Below are 15,106 nucleotides of genomic sequence, written 5' to 3'. Positions count from 1 at the left end.
ACCTTTGCTTCATATGATCGTGTGTCTGGTGAGATTTATGGAAAGCGACCGGTGAGTAGTGAACCTAAAAATTCATATTTGTAGTTGTGATGTTGTGTATCCATGAGCTTTATTGATGTATCATGTATCCTTGCTGCATGAGTTTAGATCTTTCTAGAGTTGTATAAATATTTCTTAGTCTTAGTGCCCTAAGGCTCTTCTAATTCTTACTGTCAGCAAAATGTTGACCTTGTGCTTTCTTAGAAAAAATTCTCTTCTGATTCTGCTAACACAACTTTTCATCTATTTATTGTGGTTTTGCTTGCCCAATATACATTGGTGTTGTATTGTCTAGTATGAAAAAAATCTACCAAAAATCTTGAGTGTTGATCTTAGGTTGCTTACTTGATCAAAGGCATTTATTGCAATCACCAATAATATAAATTACAAGTTACGACCATTGCAATTTTAGTTATAAGCATGTGCAATATGCATGTTAAATTTGTGCAAGTGTGATTCTTGTATTAAGTTCATAGCTCAAGATTGTGATTTCTGTAGCGATGTTGTTGGTCTGACTGTGATTAATTTCAGAGGCTGCCTGTTTAGTTTTTAGAACCAGTGGCTATCTATTTAGTTGCAGGCAGTGTTTCATTTTGTCCTGTGCAGTATTTATTAAGTTTTAGAAGTAATTTATCTGTTGTGTGATATCTCAAAACTTTCTACATCTAATAGCCCCTAGTTCTCTATGAAGTTTGTGTGGCTGCCCATGCCTTGTTAACATTCTGTTATTGGGTTTTTGTTGACTTCTAATGCACATCTAGAGTTGTATTAGCTGTATGGGTTTTTTTAGATCACTGGTTGAGTTTATTTTATGTAGGTGAAATCCATCGATGACACATGCTATGCTAAAGAGTATCTACTGGAAGAGGCTTGTGCTCTTTTTAGGAGAACTTTGGATAGACGTTGTGATTTCATCAGGACAAATGTATGTGTCTTTGTGCAATCCTTTGATTTGATCATTTCATTGCTCTTGTATAATGAAATTTACATGATTCATATGTTACTATTAACTTGGCATTACAGAACATGGATAACATGTGCAATATTTTTAAAAACCACCATACAAGACTAGGCTTTAGGAGCCCGGGCACACTTGTTGCTAAGATGTTTATGTATATGCATAGGACTCATGTAATTAATAGTGGTGGTGATGCTTCTGATGAGGCTGATGGTTCTGCTGCTAGAGTGCCCCCTCCAAGACATGATGATGGTGATGATGGAGTTGTTGATGGTATCCATGCTGAATATGAAGCTCCTCTTCCTTCTCCAGCACATCATAATGGTGATGATGATGCTGTCTGCGCTAAATATGAAGCCCCACTGCCTTCTCCAGGACATTTTGTTGTGCAAGATGATGTCTTTGATGCGGGAATGGCTGGTGATACAAGTAAAACAGCTATGAAAGAAGTGGATGGTGCTGCTACTGCTGCAAATAATACCATTATTAAAGATGTGCATCCTACAGTTGCTGCTCCTACTGAAACAAATGAAGAAGAATGCTCTATGACTGATAAAATTGAATTTGATGGATTATACGATGGATCTGGTGGTGAGAATTGTCGTGCTTCTCAGTCAACTGAAATTATTCCTTCCAAAGACTCATCAGCTGAAGGTACATGGAATGTTGTGTAACATTTATTTCTGCATTTAGTTGATTTGTTTGTATGTGTGTTCATAATCTTATGATTATTTTCAGGTTCAGCTATAAGTAAAAGGAAGAGGAAAAGATGTGCATCACAATATTCGAGCGCCAATAGTGTAGCATCTAGGACTCGACTCTCTCAACGTCTTGGCAAGTCCCCTCTGAGTCACATAAAAGATCATAATGCTGAGGTGAATGTTCATATTTCTCATTTTATTTGTCTTTAGTTGTTTATTTTCTAAATTGTTGGGTCACTTTTGTCTTTTTAGGCAACTGTGCCGGATCAAACTGGAAATGGATGTAACAAGGATAATACTATAGTTATTGAGGAAGACCAAGTGTTAACTACTAATGTTGCAACTAAACGTCAAAAGCTCCATCTAAAAGTGAGTTTTGCATTATTTGGTTCTTGTTTTTATATGCTTTTGTAGCTGTTCTGCTATTCCATGATCAGATAGGCATAGGTTCCAGCATATTTTTGCTGTTAGTAATATACACTACTAGGTATTGATGTAGTAAATGAAATACCCTACTGAATAGACTTGTTTCATTCTGTTCTCTATTGTTTAGAAAGGCAAAGCAACTAGTGCATATACTGCTTCCCCCTTGGTTCCTACTGTTCATGAAGGCGAGACAACTAATGCGGCCGCTGCTATGTCCTTGGTTGGTACAGTTGAGAGGGCCCCAGGTTTGTCCCACTGATGAAAAAAAATGCTTTACGAAATCTAAGATATATGAATTGGGTTCATGTTTGAGCATGGTCTCTATGTAGGACAAACAGGAGAAGCACCGAGTCTAAGGAATGCTATTGGTTCTTTGAGTGGTCTTGGTCCTTTTGGAGTGGAGAATGCTCAAGCTGGTTCTAGAGCTGACTTGGATGAAAATGCAGTTTCTGCTCAAGATCTTAATGGTTAGTCCCTATTTTTTATGTTGCATTCTCTTTATCAGTAAATTGCACCTTTATAATTCTGCAATTGTAGTATTTGAATTGTGCAATATGACTTTTTTTATTTTATTTAAGTTTCAGCCTTCTTTATTGTCTTATATTTTTTTTGCTGGAAAAGCACCTATCAAGGAACCTTGTCTGAAGACGAAGATTCCATTCTTTCGTAGCCCTAGTGTACCTTCGTTCAGAATGTTTGAAGAACTAGATGACTTAGGAAATTATGTTGCAGATCCTAACTTGAGGCGCCCTGTTGGTACTACTTGTGATACATCTTGTCCTCTTGATAGAGCGTTGTCTATGGTACATGTCCTCTTCCATCTTGTTTATTCTTCCCATGCTAAGTCATTATATATTATGTATATGAAATTTTATTTATTCTTTGTTGCTGCAGTTGAGTAGAGTTTCTACTTCAGGTCAGAATGTTGGTGCTAATATGTCCCATGGAGGTGTCCCTGGAAATGTATGTTGTTTTGTTTCTATAGATGCCAAGTAGTTTTTGATGTACAAGGAATGTTTTCCCACCTGATTTAGTTTCATTTTTTCATAGGTTGAAACCAAAAGCAACTTGAACTTGAAATCTAGGTCTGCATCTAAAGAATGGGTTTTTGTTGATAAGCCGATGTCTCCTAGAGGTGGTAATGTGAGCAATGAGGAAACCATTGGCACTGGAAATGCTGGGACTAAGATAAATGGGAATGTTGAAAATGTAATCCTCTCTATTGCATTATATCGATTTTGTATTGTGATGTAACTTTTGATCTCTCTAGTCTTATTTCTGTATTTATTGTTGTTTTAGGACGTTATCCGTATGGAGTCTTTACCTTTAACTGAATATTCTGAGATCGAAGAAGATCCAAGTCAACCTGTTCCTCTTGCTGCAGTCAGTCCTTATGGAGATCCTATAAAAATTGTAATTAGGCGTACCTAATCTTATCATTCTAGAAAGTTTGTGGTGGGAGATAATGTGATGGTGCCTGCTTCCTTCTACTTTATCTTTTTTTGGAGACATTGTAGTAGAAGGGGAAGTAGTTAGTACAATGCTACATGGTAGCAGTTGGGGCTGCTTTCGGATCATGTAATAGCTTATATATATTTGGAGTAAATGCCCCCTTCTTTTTTCTTTGATAGTGTATCGTATTGTGTTTGTGTGATTTTTTGTGATGCATTTTTAGGATATATTGAAATTATTAGATCCTTGCTCTAACACTATTAGTTTTTCCATTTTTTCGAACAATTTTATGTGTTCCTTGTTGTATGTTTTGTAGACACCTATTCAATCACGTCTTCCATCCCATCGTGAAAAGTCTGTGGTTGGTGTGCCTTGCTTGTCTACAAAGTCTATTGGCAGCTATGGATTTGTATTGAACTCTGAGTCGTCCAGTGAAGTTGTTTGGCAGTCTTCGAGTTCAAAGGTTGCTATTCATCATCCTAGACGGCTTGCGAAGCCCAGCATGTACAAGATCAGCCCTTTTATCATCCTTCAATCCAAGATTAGTGTGTCCAAACTTGAATCTGATGTGTATGAAGCTGTTTTGAAGATGGGAGAAAGCAGCGAACACTTGAAGTATGCTTGAAATTTACACAATTTTCCCATTCTTAGCCTTCTGCAGCACCGTGTGTTAATACTTGTACCAATTCACTGTGAATTGTTTTGTTTTTGTGTTTGCAGTCTAAAAGTGGTGGATTATGGGTTTGTTGTTGTCTTGTTGAGTGCACTTTCATCTTCTCTTCGGCCTGGCGGAAAGGTCAACCATTTTGTAGTGAACGCATTTTGCAAGCTGCTGTTCCTTAGAAAACACCCCAGGGATTCTAGAAAGCATTACTTCTTCTCTAAAGTTGGGGTTAGTAGTCGTTGATGTATTCTTTGTAAACTATATGTTTACACTATATGGAAATAATATCGGTCAATTTGTTATTGTAGGATTATCTTATTGGAAATCATGGTCGTGATGATGAGAAGGAGAAGGAGCTATTTGAGACTGCTGTGAGATGCTTTAAGGGTGCTCATCGTGCCAGGCCTTTAACATCCAGCGACTATGTGCGTAACATATCTTCTCTATTGTTTGAAAAAGAGTACTAGCATAAATGTTGTGTTCTAGTCCTACTATGTGATGTTACTAATAATCACAATGTTTGTTATTTTGTCAGCTCTATTTTCCAATACTCTTCCATGATCGGTGGTATGTTGTTGTACTGTATTTTAGCCTAAGATGGTGTATAATCTTGGATTCATGCACAGTGTGCTTTGGAGTAGACTCAGCTTTCCACAAAGCTGTGAAAGATGAATTTGTAAGTATCAGTTTGTATTTGTATATGCACCATTTGTCTATTTTCAGTATTGCAGTGGCAGTTTTTTCCTATTATTTTCAGTTCTACAGTAGTTTACTATATCCTTCATCGAAACAAATATTATTTTGCATGCTGTAGTCATTTTTTTTTGCCTGATTTGTAGCTAGAAAACTTGGCCACCGTCTGGAAACAAGTTGTTAATATCGACTATGGCTTACATGCATTCCATGTCTTCTTTGGAACTGTACCCCAGCAATCTGATAAGTATGTGATTGAAATGTAGTCCTTTGATTTATATAGATCATGTGGATTTTGTTTGTGCTTATAGTCCCATTGTTTCCTATTTTCCCTTTTCCTTTTTCTTTTTTCAGCATAATCAATGATAGTGGTGTGTATGCTATAAAGAATCTAGAGCATTTTGAAGTCCATCTGAATATGTTGGAGAAGTACACCGAAGATGATATTAGTCAACTTCGCATCAAACTTGTTAATGACATGGTTTTCAATGAATACAATAGTGCATATGATGGTACATGCAAAGTGAAGGAGGTAATATTAGTTCCAACATCACTTTGTTTATTATAACTTCACGTTTTTGAATCTGATTGTTTGTTTCTATTTTTTTCTTTCTCAGGTCTCTGGCAATTTGAATCAGGGAGCATTATTTGAGGCTTGTCTCTAGATCTTGCGTTTAGGTCAATATAGGGTGTAGGTTCTTGCTATGAGTGCATGCCACTTTGTAAAGAAGTAGCTAGTTTGGTGAGAGCATTTGATGCTAAAATGGTTGTAAATTTTAATATACATTGAAGAGGCTAAAGTAAACAAGATGATAATATTCTGTTGGATTGCTGATGTTAACTCTTTTGTACCCATTATTCTAGTTTTATGGTTTTGTCTATAAGTGTTTTTTGTTGTGTACTACTAACCTTTTATAGGGAAGACAAGGAGAAATTTGAGGGTTGTGCATGTTCCTCTTGTCTTCTTGTTTATAGATAGTTCAATTGGATCTTGTGTTATATTATTATGAATTTGATTTTGTTCTTACAGACCAAGATATTGAAGTATGACTTTTGTGCATGGATACTAGAAGCACCATGAGGGTACGCGGTCAGTTAAAGTCCAACCAGCATCTTATTGAGATCCTTTGTCCTCAGTACCATGGCAACAGGTGAGTTTTGCATTTTTTAAATTTAGTCTGTGTAGCACTTGCTTTTTAACTCATTGATAGTTGTTGAATTGATCATATGATGACAATATGAGTCGCCTTGTTATATGTTTCTTGTGATTTCTTTGTTATTTGTGATTGTGCTTACCCTCACCAAGTTTTTATCCTTGTCCTTCCATAGAAAGAAATTGTCCTTTGTGATTTGTGCTAACACACCTTGTCTTATGTTTGTTGTGTTTGTGATTTCTTTGTTATTTGTGATTGTGCTAACCCTCACCAAGTTTTTATCCTTGTCCTTCCATAGAAAGAAATTGTCCTTTGTGCTCTGTCCTATGTGATCTATGTTTGTGTTAGATGAAGGTTTGTGGAGGTAGGCCAAGATGTGGGGGCTGTTCTATCTATGTTTTTCAACAAATTCTATGCTTGGTCTGAATATACCAGAGTATTTGTTACTACATAGTTCATAGGAGGTTCGATGGCCTCATCAACAATTGTTATGTGTTTTTCTTGATCTAGAATGATTTCATCATTTAGTTGTCTTTCCTGTTCTGTATATTCTGTGCAACCATTTCTTGCATATTGATTATGTATGCAACCATGCTTTTCTTGATTGGGTTGTTTTTGTATTTTATTTAATTTGGTTGTTTTCTTTAGGGGTTTAAGAATTTTTCCAAGTCTGCAAGAGAACTAGTAGACCGAATGCAGAAGATTGATAGTCCATGAGGAAGTAAGTTTATCCATTTGCCTTTGTCGTTACAGTTGGATCTGATTTTCCATTTGCTTTTAGTCTTATGAACTGCATTTATCATGTAGTTCTACTTGTGTCTGTGGTACCTTGCAGTATATTATACTGTAACCATGCTGCCTTGTTTGTTGGGTTTGTCTGTACAGGAAGATGGGATGGCCACCTAGCTCCAATTCTGCCGATATCAGGAGTGGGAGGCCACCTGAGCAAGTTAGATCAGAACATGCCATTGCTCAAGCAGAGGGTCGCCTTTCTTGATATTGCTAGGATTTGTGAACTCTTTGTGTGAGTGATTGAAATATTTATGTGTTGATAATTTTAGTTGTGAAGCGTGATGGTAATTTTCATAACAAGGATGTCTCAAAAGTTGTTATTTTTTTGTAGCTTGCAACAAAAAAGAAAAATGACAATCCAATTGAAACCATGAATGAATCATATGGCAGGTATGTATGTCTGCACCAAGTTCTCTTAGCAGTAGCAATAGCTGTAGGACACTGCATATGTAAACCAAACAACTTAAATATTTAGTTATGTAATTGCTGTTTGATGTAATATAAATTGCCAGTGTAGGGCACTGCAATTTTAGTTATGAGCACGTGCAATCCATGTTTTATCAAGTTACGGCCCAGTAGTCTCTTCCAGTAGCCTCAGATAGATACATTTCATTGTAGGTCTAAAGATATAATAGTATTGAATTTACAATTGCTCTATTACTAATAAATTACATAAATTATTTGGCCATTGTAGTTGCAGCTATTAGCATTCCATCTCTTGTTTTTGGTTTTCTCAATTCTTGACTTTCCCCTTCTTTGCTTTGCTTGCTGCACTTGCACTGCTACTATTTATTGGTGTTGTCAACATCTCCTGCATGATAATATGAACAACATTAGATGAATATACATATGAAGAAGTGACATCTGTTGTTGTAGTGCTAACATTTACTTTTTGCCTATGTTTCTCTGTGTTACCTGATTTCCTTTTCTTTGTTTTTTTTAGGTACAGGAGGAAGATGCTTTTTTGGCATGTCTTGATGTTATGCCCTCCTTCACGACAGTGTGTACAGGTAAAGTTGCTTTTTGCTTTGCTTCTGATGTCCTCAACTATTCCTATTTGCCTGGTTACTTTCTTGGGCCTTCCTCTTTTCTGAGCATTATTAGGGTCTTGCAAAAGCATTGTATCACTTTCTTGAGCTGATTCTGTTTGAGGTAGTCTGACTGCATCATTAGCATCTTGCAAAACATTAGTACCACTTTGTTGAACAGATTGTGATTGTTGCAGTCTGACTTCATCTGTTGGTTCATTGAGTTTTCTTTGCATTCGCTCGGCTTCTTCTAGAACATAGTTGAATGTTTCCATTGTTCTTGATCCATCTGAAGCAATATTGCTCAACTTGTTTGACAATATGTTGTGCCTCAATGGCCTGCTCTTCTCAATCTCTATTTCTGGTACAATATTCTGCCTTGTCAACTGTTTCCTCTCTTTAGCCCTCCATCTTTCAATGAAATAACTGTCATCTAGCTGAGATATATTTAGGTTTGTAAGCACCTTGATGATATGGCAGCATATTATACCATCTTTTTCAAATTTGCAACACAGACATCTGTAGTTTTTCTGTGTCAAGTCTACTGTCACAATGTATCTCCTTGTTCTGAACTCAAACTGCCTATGGTACTCTGATTTTAACACTGCATAAACTTGATCTTTCTGGAGTTCTTGAGCCTCATATTTTGTTGCCAATATGAGCTCCTTTTGAAACTTGAAGAATATCTTTCTATTGTACAGCCTTGTAGCCTGCCTTTCAAACTCATATGCCGTACTCAACCAAGGCATTGATCTGGTTTCAAAGTCCTGTTCTGCTTGATTCTTTTCTGTTGTATCTGAAATTCTTTGGAACTCATTCATAAATCTCATAATACTATACCTTGGTGTGACATCCAGTTTGAATAATGCATTTGTGCCTTCACTTCTCGCTGTAGAGTTGATGAAAGGGAAGAAATGCTTCTTGAAGTAACAAGGAACAAATTTTTCCCTATTAAACCACATGTCATCAAGGTATCTAAAGCCACCGACATCATATGTTTGTGGTAACTTCTTGTACAAGTACTCAAACTCTGTTTCGGTCAATGAGTTCCTAAGAATGTCAAAGAGATCGTCATGCAGCTTCTTGTTCCTTTCCAATGAAAATATCCTGCCACCTTTCTCCTGAGCTTTCTTCACAATGTGGAAGAAGCAGTTCCGATGAATAGTGTCCAGTAGAACGTTTCTGATAGTAGCCTTCATTGCTAGGTCCTGGTCAGTGATTATAGTTTTAGGGTGCTTTCCTCCCATACAAGTCAGCATTGTCTGAAACAACCACTCAAAAGTTTCTGTAGTTTCATCCATTATGAAAGCGCAGCCAAACAGGCAATTGTCCCCATGACCTGTAATACCAACAATTGGTGCAAACTTGAGGGAGTACTTGTTCGTGTTGTAGGTTGTATCAAAACTGATGCAATCTTCAAATTCCTCATAGTACCTTCTGCTTGTACCATTGGACCAGAAAATGTTTTTCACTTTGTTGTTTTCATCTATGGAAAACTTGTAGAAGAACATTGGGTCCTCAGCCTGTTTCTTAGAGAACCAGTCATACACTTGCTGCATGTCATTATCCGATGTTGCCTTATTTATCTTTGTCTTCTCGTTGCTGATATGTTTCTTGTTGTATGGAGTGACATCGCCTCTTATATAAGATAGGACTGCCATAATCTTCCTATCTGGTAGGTTCACTTTGTTGAATGTTGCAATAAGTTCCTTCTCCATTTCAGTCATCCTAATCTGTGAAAATAGTTTATTTTTCTGATCCTTGCTTGCAAACGCATGATTATGCTCAAGATTCAACCTGGTTATTGTCCATTCTCCATTCTGTAGTGTGACAACAAGTTCAGCGAGGCACTCGGTTGGTACAAGCGTACTTGTTTTCCTTTTGTTTGGCATAGGATTAGGTGTTGGTGGTGTAGCAGAAATCTTTGTTTTGTTATTTCTTGTGCTTTGGACTCCAGAAACAGAAATCTTCCTTTTGTTGTTTCTTGTGCTTCATACTCCTGAAACATCAGTGCTATCATCCTCCTTTCTCTTACCAGACAAGTTACACTTGTATGTGACCCTTGTTACCTGGCCATAGTTGTGATCTTTCTTGTCTTGGCACTTGTATGTGTGCCATTTGACCAATGAAAACCCGACTATAAATGCGTAGTCATTGTAGAAACTATACGCATCTTCTGTTGTTTTGAATTTCATGCCTAGCTGTGGAACATGCCTGCTAGCATGTTCATGAGACAAACGCTCAGCTGCCATAATACTTTGGCTTTCAATCTGAATTGCCCTGAGCTCTTCTTCATCTTGTTCTTCACTTGCTACTAGATGTTGTTTTGTCATGTTGCCCTCTGTATCTTGCTCCCCTTCACTGCCTTGTCCATCTTGTCTTTCCTCATGTACCATGTTTTCTTCATTTGCAAACTCTGGTACTGCTTCTGATTCTTCATTTCGCAGGCTGTCTACATCATCTTGTGGTGGCTCATAGATTCTGTTGGTAGTGATGAACATCCGGTTCTGTTTTCACCGGTAAGGAAAAAGGTGTACTGTTAGATATTTCATCTTGTATTGTAGCAAACAAAGTAATTTAGCTGTATATGTAGAGAACAAGTAAATACCTCTAGTGGAAATGGCTCATTGAGTATGTCCATGAAACTTCCTATCATTTCAGATGACAAAAATTTTTCATAATTCTGATTTGAAGATTTAGCCTGAGCTATGACTTGGTTCATAAGGCTTGTATAGCTTGATCCGCCCTGTGATAGTACATAACTTGTTCCTCTTGGTGACATGATCTCCTGCAAATTTTGGGGTTCACCATTACAATAAAATCTTAGTTCTTTTGTTAGTACCCATTTTTTTCAAAAAAATTGTGAAATGCGAGTTTTAGGAATCTCACTTCTTGTCTCTGCATTTCTTGTTCTTGTCCATAGCTGCTGTAGTTCACTGGTGGTATTGAGCTCTGCTGTTACAGCATGAGGTCAGTCAAATGCCAAGGAGATAGAGAGGAAGATAAAGTAGTGGAATAACACATTGAAGCAAGACAAAGTAAGTCAAACTTGTAGTGCCTGCTGCATTATTATTATTATTATAGCACAGGGTTTGATGAACTTATATATGTCACACTGACAATATGTGTTATAAGTTGAATTCCTTTTTACCTCATGAGTATTGTTGGCATTTTCAATGTTTGTATGAAACATGTAGCTCTCAGGATTGAATTCTACTTCTCTTTCGGACGCACCCTGCATATGAAGAAGACTATCCTGTCCATAACTGTTGTATTCCAGTAGTGTTGATGAACTATCCTGTTCATTACAAATAAACAAAAAGAAACTCAAATATCAGTAGTTGCAATTAGGAATAGTCTAAATTACAGGTTTGTAGCATTGAAAATGTAGCTTAATATGTAATAACTGCAATTTTTATTTACCTGATTAGTATAATTGGGGTTTACAATGTTTGAATTAAAATTGTAGTAACTTTGAATATTGGCTTCTAAATCTCTTGCTAAAGCACTCTGCATATATTAAGATAAACCGATTAGTGAAAGCAACACTGCCAAAGCACTCTGCATATAATAAGATAAATAAATTTTTCAAACCTGTTCACAATGTATGTTAGCTGTTATCTCTGATAATTGTGTAAGTTCCAGTCCAGTGTCATCACATCCAATACCCATTTCCCTTAAGAAGTCTTCATCTCCTATTTGATGCAGTCGTTTGTTGTGAACCTGCATAAACATGCAACAAACTGTTATTTTTAGGTGTAAGAAGATCTTTTGCATTGCAGTCAGCCAGTGGGCAGTGACATTTGTGGTGGTCATCTAAACTTATAACCAAAACAAACAAGCAAAAAAGAAGGGTGTCTGCCTCTATTGCAATTCTGTCATGTGCAAGGAATTCCACAAGCTGATCAATTTGTGATCAAGTTGCCTCTGAGTTCTTTACAAGTTTCCCCAAAATCCTATATAAGTTACCTCTAAATCCTATACTAGTTGTCTCTGAATTCTATACAAGTTGCCCCTAAATTCTATACAAGTTGTCTAGGTTCATAACACATTGTTCTTGTAGTCATCAACCACCATGTAGGCATGGATCCCACTAGATTTGTAAAATCTAAATCGGGTTGACAAGTGTACTTTACTTTGGATAACTACAGACCTATAGCAACAGCAACAAAGAAGACAGAAGCAAGATGGTTACAGTTCAGGTGTTTCAGTGAACTGATGCAATGAGAAAAAGGAGATGAAGGCAAGAAATAGAATAATCTTGCTGGTTAGTACCTTTTTTCTAGGCAGATCATATCATTTGCCCTTGTTCATCTTCTTGTGTTTTACCTGTGCATTTATTCTCTAATTTTCGCTCCTCTCCACTGTAATTCCTCTTCTAGATCCAGATTGATCGGGGTTTTTCTTTCTTGCTGGAGGGTGTAGTGGCAGAGTTGTAATTTGTGAACGGTTCAATTGGGCCGAATAGCTGTTTTGTGGGCCGAATGAGTAGTTATTTGATATAGCGGGTATCGGATCTTGCACCCGTTAAGGTTTGGCGGGCCCGGTAGCTGCTTTGGTGGTTCATTTGCGGACCCGTTTTGTTGCCTGCTACAGAAAAACAACAGACAACAGATCTGACCCTTGGATGAAGATCCAAGGGCCCTGGACGTCGCCTGAGATGGTTGATATATTTCAGGCGACTGAAATATAGCAACTCCCTTTTTTAAATAATCTCAAGGTATACTTTAAAGTAGATCGGGCGATGTCATATTTTGAAAGTGAAAATAGGTAAAAATTAAAAAGCATCATTTACTTGCAAACTTATTTAATTTGATGTATTGCTAACATTGTCAGCGTGTTATCATGATACTTTTAAATCTTTTTATATCTTATCTTGAGCTGTTGATAGTAGTACGTATCCATGGTCCATGATAGAGAAATTAGGTCGACCCATTGTACCGATAAGGTCATAACCTTTTATTAGTTAAATGAATGAATCTTCATATAGCCTCTAAAATTAAGTTCGAGGCCACGAGGCTAGGACTCTTGAGCCGGATCGGCTCATTATTCCCCTCCCTCACCGATCAGCAGTCCAACTTGGAGGCTCTGAACGAATGCGCGAATTTCCTCTTGAGCAAGCGGCGTCACCCAGACACTAACGTAAATCCAACCCTGCAATCAAACGCAGCCAAGGTTGGAGTCATGCATGCATCATCTACGTGGATGTGGATGCTCTCTTCAAAAAGTCGAACAAATTCTGTGCCGGGGAGAGCCATGGCGCGCGCATCTGGGCAGAGAGGTGCGGCCGCATGCAGCTGCTGACTGCTGCGTCGTCGAGAGCAGCACGGTGGCGTGCCTCGCCGCCGCAGAGGCCGGACAAAGGATTAGTACGACGACGACCCAGGGGGAGGGGAGTTTTGCTGTGTACTCACTCCTCTGCCCCTAGATGTTCGTTTTCGTTTTCCAAAAAATAACTTTGACTAAATATATATTTAAAAAATAATAATATTTATGCTACATAATTAGTATTATTGGATAGATAGTTGAATATAGTTTTTTAATAAATTTATTTAAAGATAGAAATATTGCACGTATTTTTTATAAATCGAATCAAAGTTATCGACATGTAAATTGTGACGACTAATATTTAGAGCGAGAGAGAGAGTATATAGCCCCACGACACTGTGCTGTGCCGCTGCTTTAATTTGACGCCCAATGCATGCAGTGAGCGCGTGGAGGACATGCATGCATGGCCCCGATCGATGTTTCGCTGTGTGCGGCGATGGAGTGTGGACTAGGTACGGTGGCGATGCCGTGGGCGACGTTTGCTTCTTGTCCTCAGACTCAAGACAAAAAGCGCTTTGAATTGGCTAGCCGGCGGGTGCAGGAGGAAGGTGCATAGTTTGATACGCAGGATTTGGCTAAATAATGGAAGATGCAGTCAGAGCTTGTTTTGATGACAGTGCTAGCCTGTATATGGACATATACATGTAACCAAACATGAATGAATTGCACCGCATGCGGGAGCCTAGATGAGAAATTATGCATGCAACAAAACAGACCCATTCTAAGGAAAACCTAGTGAGAGAAACATGGCTTCACCGACTCCTTTTTGGTTCCTAATCGATTTCTAATAGCTTTATCAGCTTCAAAGACCAACTAAAACTACCGTTCTTCATGGAAGTTGTGATCATCATGTGTTGGTCTATTTGGGCAGTAAGGAATGATGTTTTTTTTTTCAGAAACATTCCTGCTCAGTGCAACGCTGCAAGTCAATCTTCGAATCGGAGTTTGCTCTAGCTATTCTACGAGAAAAAACCCTATTAAGAAGTATTTTCTCGAATCATGTTTTCTTTTTTTCTTTTTACATTTTTTGCCAAAACTGAACATGAACACTACATATAATGTCACATATTTCAGTCCAATGTCTATATTTTTTTTTTCAAAATATTTCTTTGTTAAAATGAACTAGAACTGCTGCAGAAACCCTATTAGATTGTTCTTCTTCATAGTCGAAAACAGTGAAACGTTTCTCTGTGTTCCAGAAAAAATCACCACACCAATACACAGACAAGAATCGGAACCGATTCTGATTCCTGTCACCAAACGCGCCTGTCCGGTCCGTGATCCTGGATTCCTGGAGCAGAGGAGAAACGGGCCCCAAGGCAAGACCCTGCTGCTGGATGGCTGTTGGCTGAAATCGTCGACGTCGAGGAGGCAGGCAAGCAGAAGCAGTGGCCATTGTTGGTCCATGTTCTGAAGTTGAGAGGGTGCACGTGAGCAACCGACGTGACCATACGCGAGACGCCTGCCAATCAGAGGCAGAGCAGGCGGCACAGGCCTGACGGCACGTGGGGGCCGTGGCGTGCGGTCCATTTGCAGCCAGCTGCCAGCGGTAGCCTCCGCCCGGCGATCGCGATCGGCCGCGCACGCCGGCACGCGTGCGTCGTCAGCCTCAGCCAAGCGATCCCCGCTGGACGCTGACGATGCAGGCGGCTGGCTGTGCGCCCGTGACCTCCATGAATGAGTGCACAGGACACCATCTCCATGAATGATTGTGAGGGCGTCCTCGCACTCACCCCATCCCCATGCGGCGTGCCCGAGATTTGATTTCCGAGTTCCTGCTGCGTAGCTAGCGTACATGCATAGGACTGGTAGTGAACGTAAAATGTTTTGTTTACTCGCGCCTCGCAGATAGCTTTTGCAGATTCGTATCT

At 38.6% G+C, this 15,106-nt stretch overlaps 2 protein-coding genes and 1 long non-coding RNA gene across 3 annotated transcripts; 2 read left to right on the top strand and 1 right to left on the bottom strand.

Moving 5' to 3' along the window:
• Nucleotides 1-1,782: 1,782 nt before the first annotated feature.
• Nucleotides 1,783-2,494, top strand: LOC136546267 (uncharacterized). Its single transcript, XR_010781317.1, has 4 exons — nucleotides 1,783-1,872; nucleotides 1,951-2,067; nucleotides 2,252-2,369; nucleotides 2,454-2,494. It is a non-coding gene; the product is annotated as an uncharacterized lncRNA (long non-coding RNA).
• Nucleotides 2,495-4,078: 1,584 nt separating this feature from the next.
• LOC136544118 (uncharacterized) lies at nucleotides 4,079-5,754 on the top strand. Its single transcript, XM_066536385.1, has 7 exons — nucleotides 4,079-4,191; nucleotides 4,297-4,468; nucleotides 4,549-4,665; nucleotides 4,776-4,916; nucleotides 5,080-5,180; nucleotides 5,288-5,465; nucleotides 5,551-5,754. The coding sequence occupies exons 1-7, from the start codon at nucleotides 4,079-4,081 to the stop codon at nucleotides 5,596-5,598; spliced, it is 870 nt and encodes a 289-aa protein (XP_066392482.1). The 3' UTR covers nucleotides 5,599-5,754.
• A 1,858-nt stretch (nucleotides 5,755-7,612) lies between these two features.
• LOC136544117 (protein FAR1-RELATED SEQUENCE 5-like) lies at nucleotides 7,613-9,625 on the bottom strand. Its single transcript, XM_066536384.1, has one exon. It carries the CDS (start codon nucleotides 9,623-9,625, stop codon nucleotides 7,613-7,615), a length of 2,013 nt encoding a protein of 670 aa, XP_066392481.1.
• Between the last annotated feature and the right edge of the window lie 5,481 nt (nucleotides 9,626-15,106).

The sequence above is a fragment of the Miscanthus floridulus genome, chromosome 3 (genome assembly GCF_019320115.1).
Source record: "Miscanthus floridulus cultivar M001 chromosome 3, ASM1932011v1, whole genome shotgun sequence".
Lineage (NCBI taxonomy): Eukaryota > Viridiplantae > Streptophyta > Magnoliopsida > Poales > Poaceae > Miscanthus > Miscanthus floridulus.
Note: the sequence above shows the minus strand (reverse complement) of the source record. Positions and strands in the feature narration are given on the sequence as shown.

Coding starts and splice junctions, on each gene's coding strand:
- LOC136544118 (XM_066536385.1), top strand. CDS start 4,079: ATGTACAAGATCAGCCCTTTTATCATCCTTCAATCCAAGATTAGTGTG. Junction 4,917..5,079: donor AAGCTGTGAAAGATGAATTT/GTAAGTATCAGT, acceptor CCTGATTTGTAG/CTAGAAAACTTGGCCACCGT. Junction 5,181..5,287: donor GTACCCCAGCAATCTGATAA/GTATGTGATTGA, acceptor TTCTTTTTTCAG/CATAATCAATGATAGTGGTG.
- LOC136544117 (XM_066536384.1), bottom strand. CDS start 9,625: ATGGAGAAGGAACTTATTGCAACATTCAACAAAGTGAACCTACCAGAT.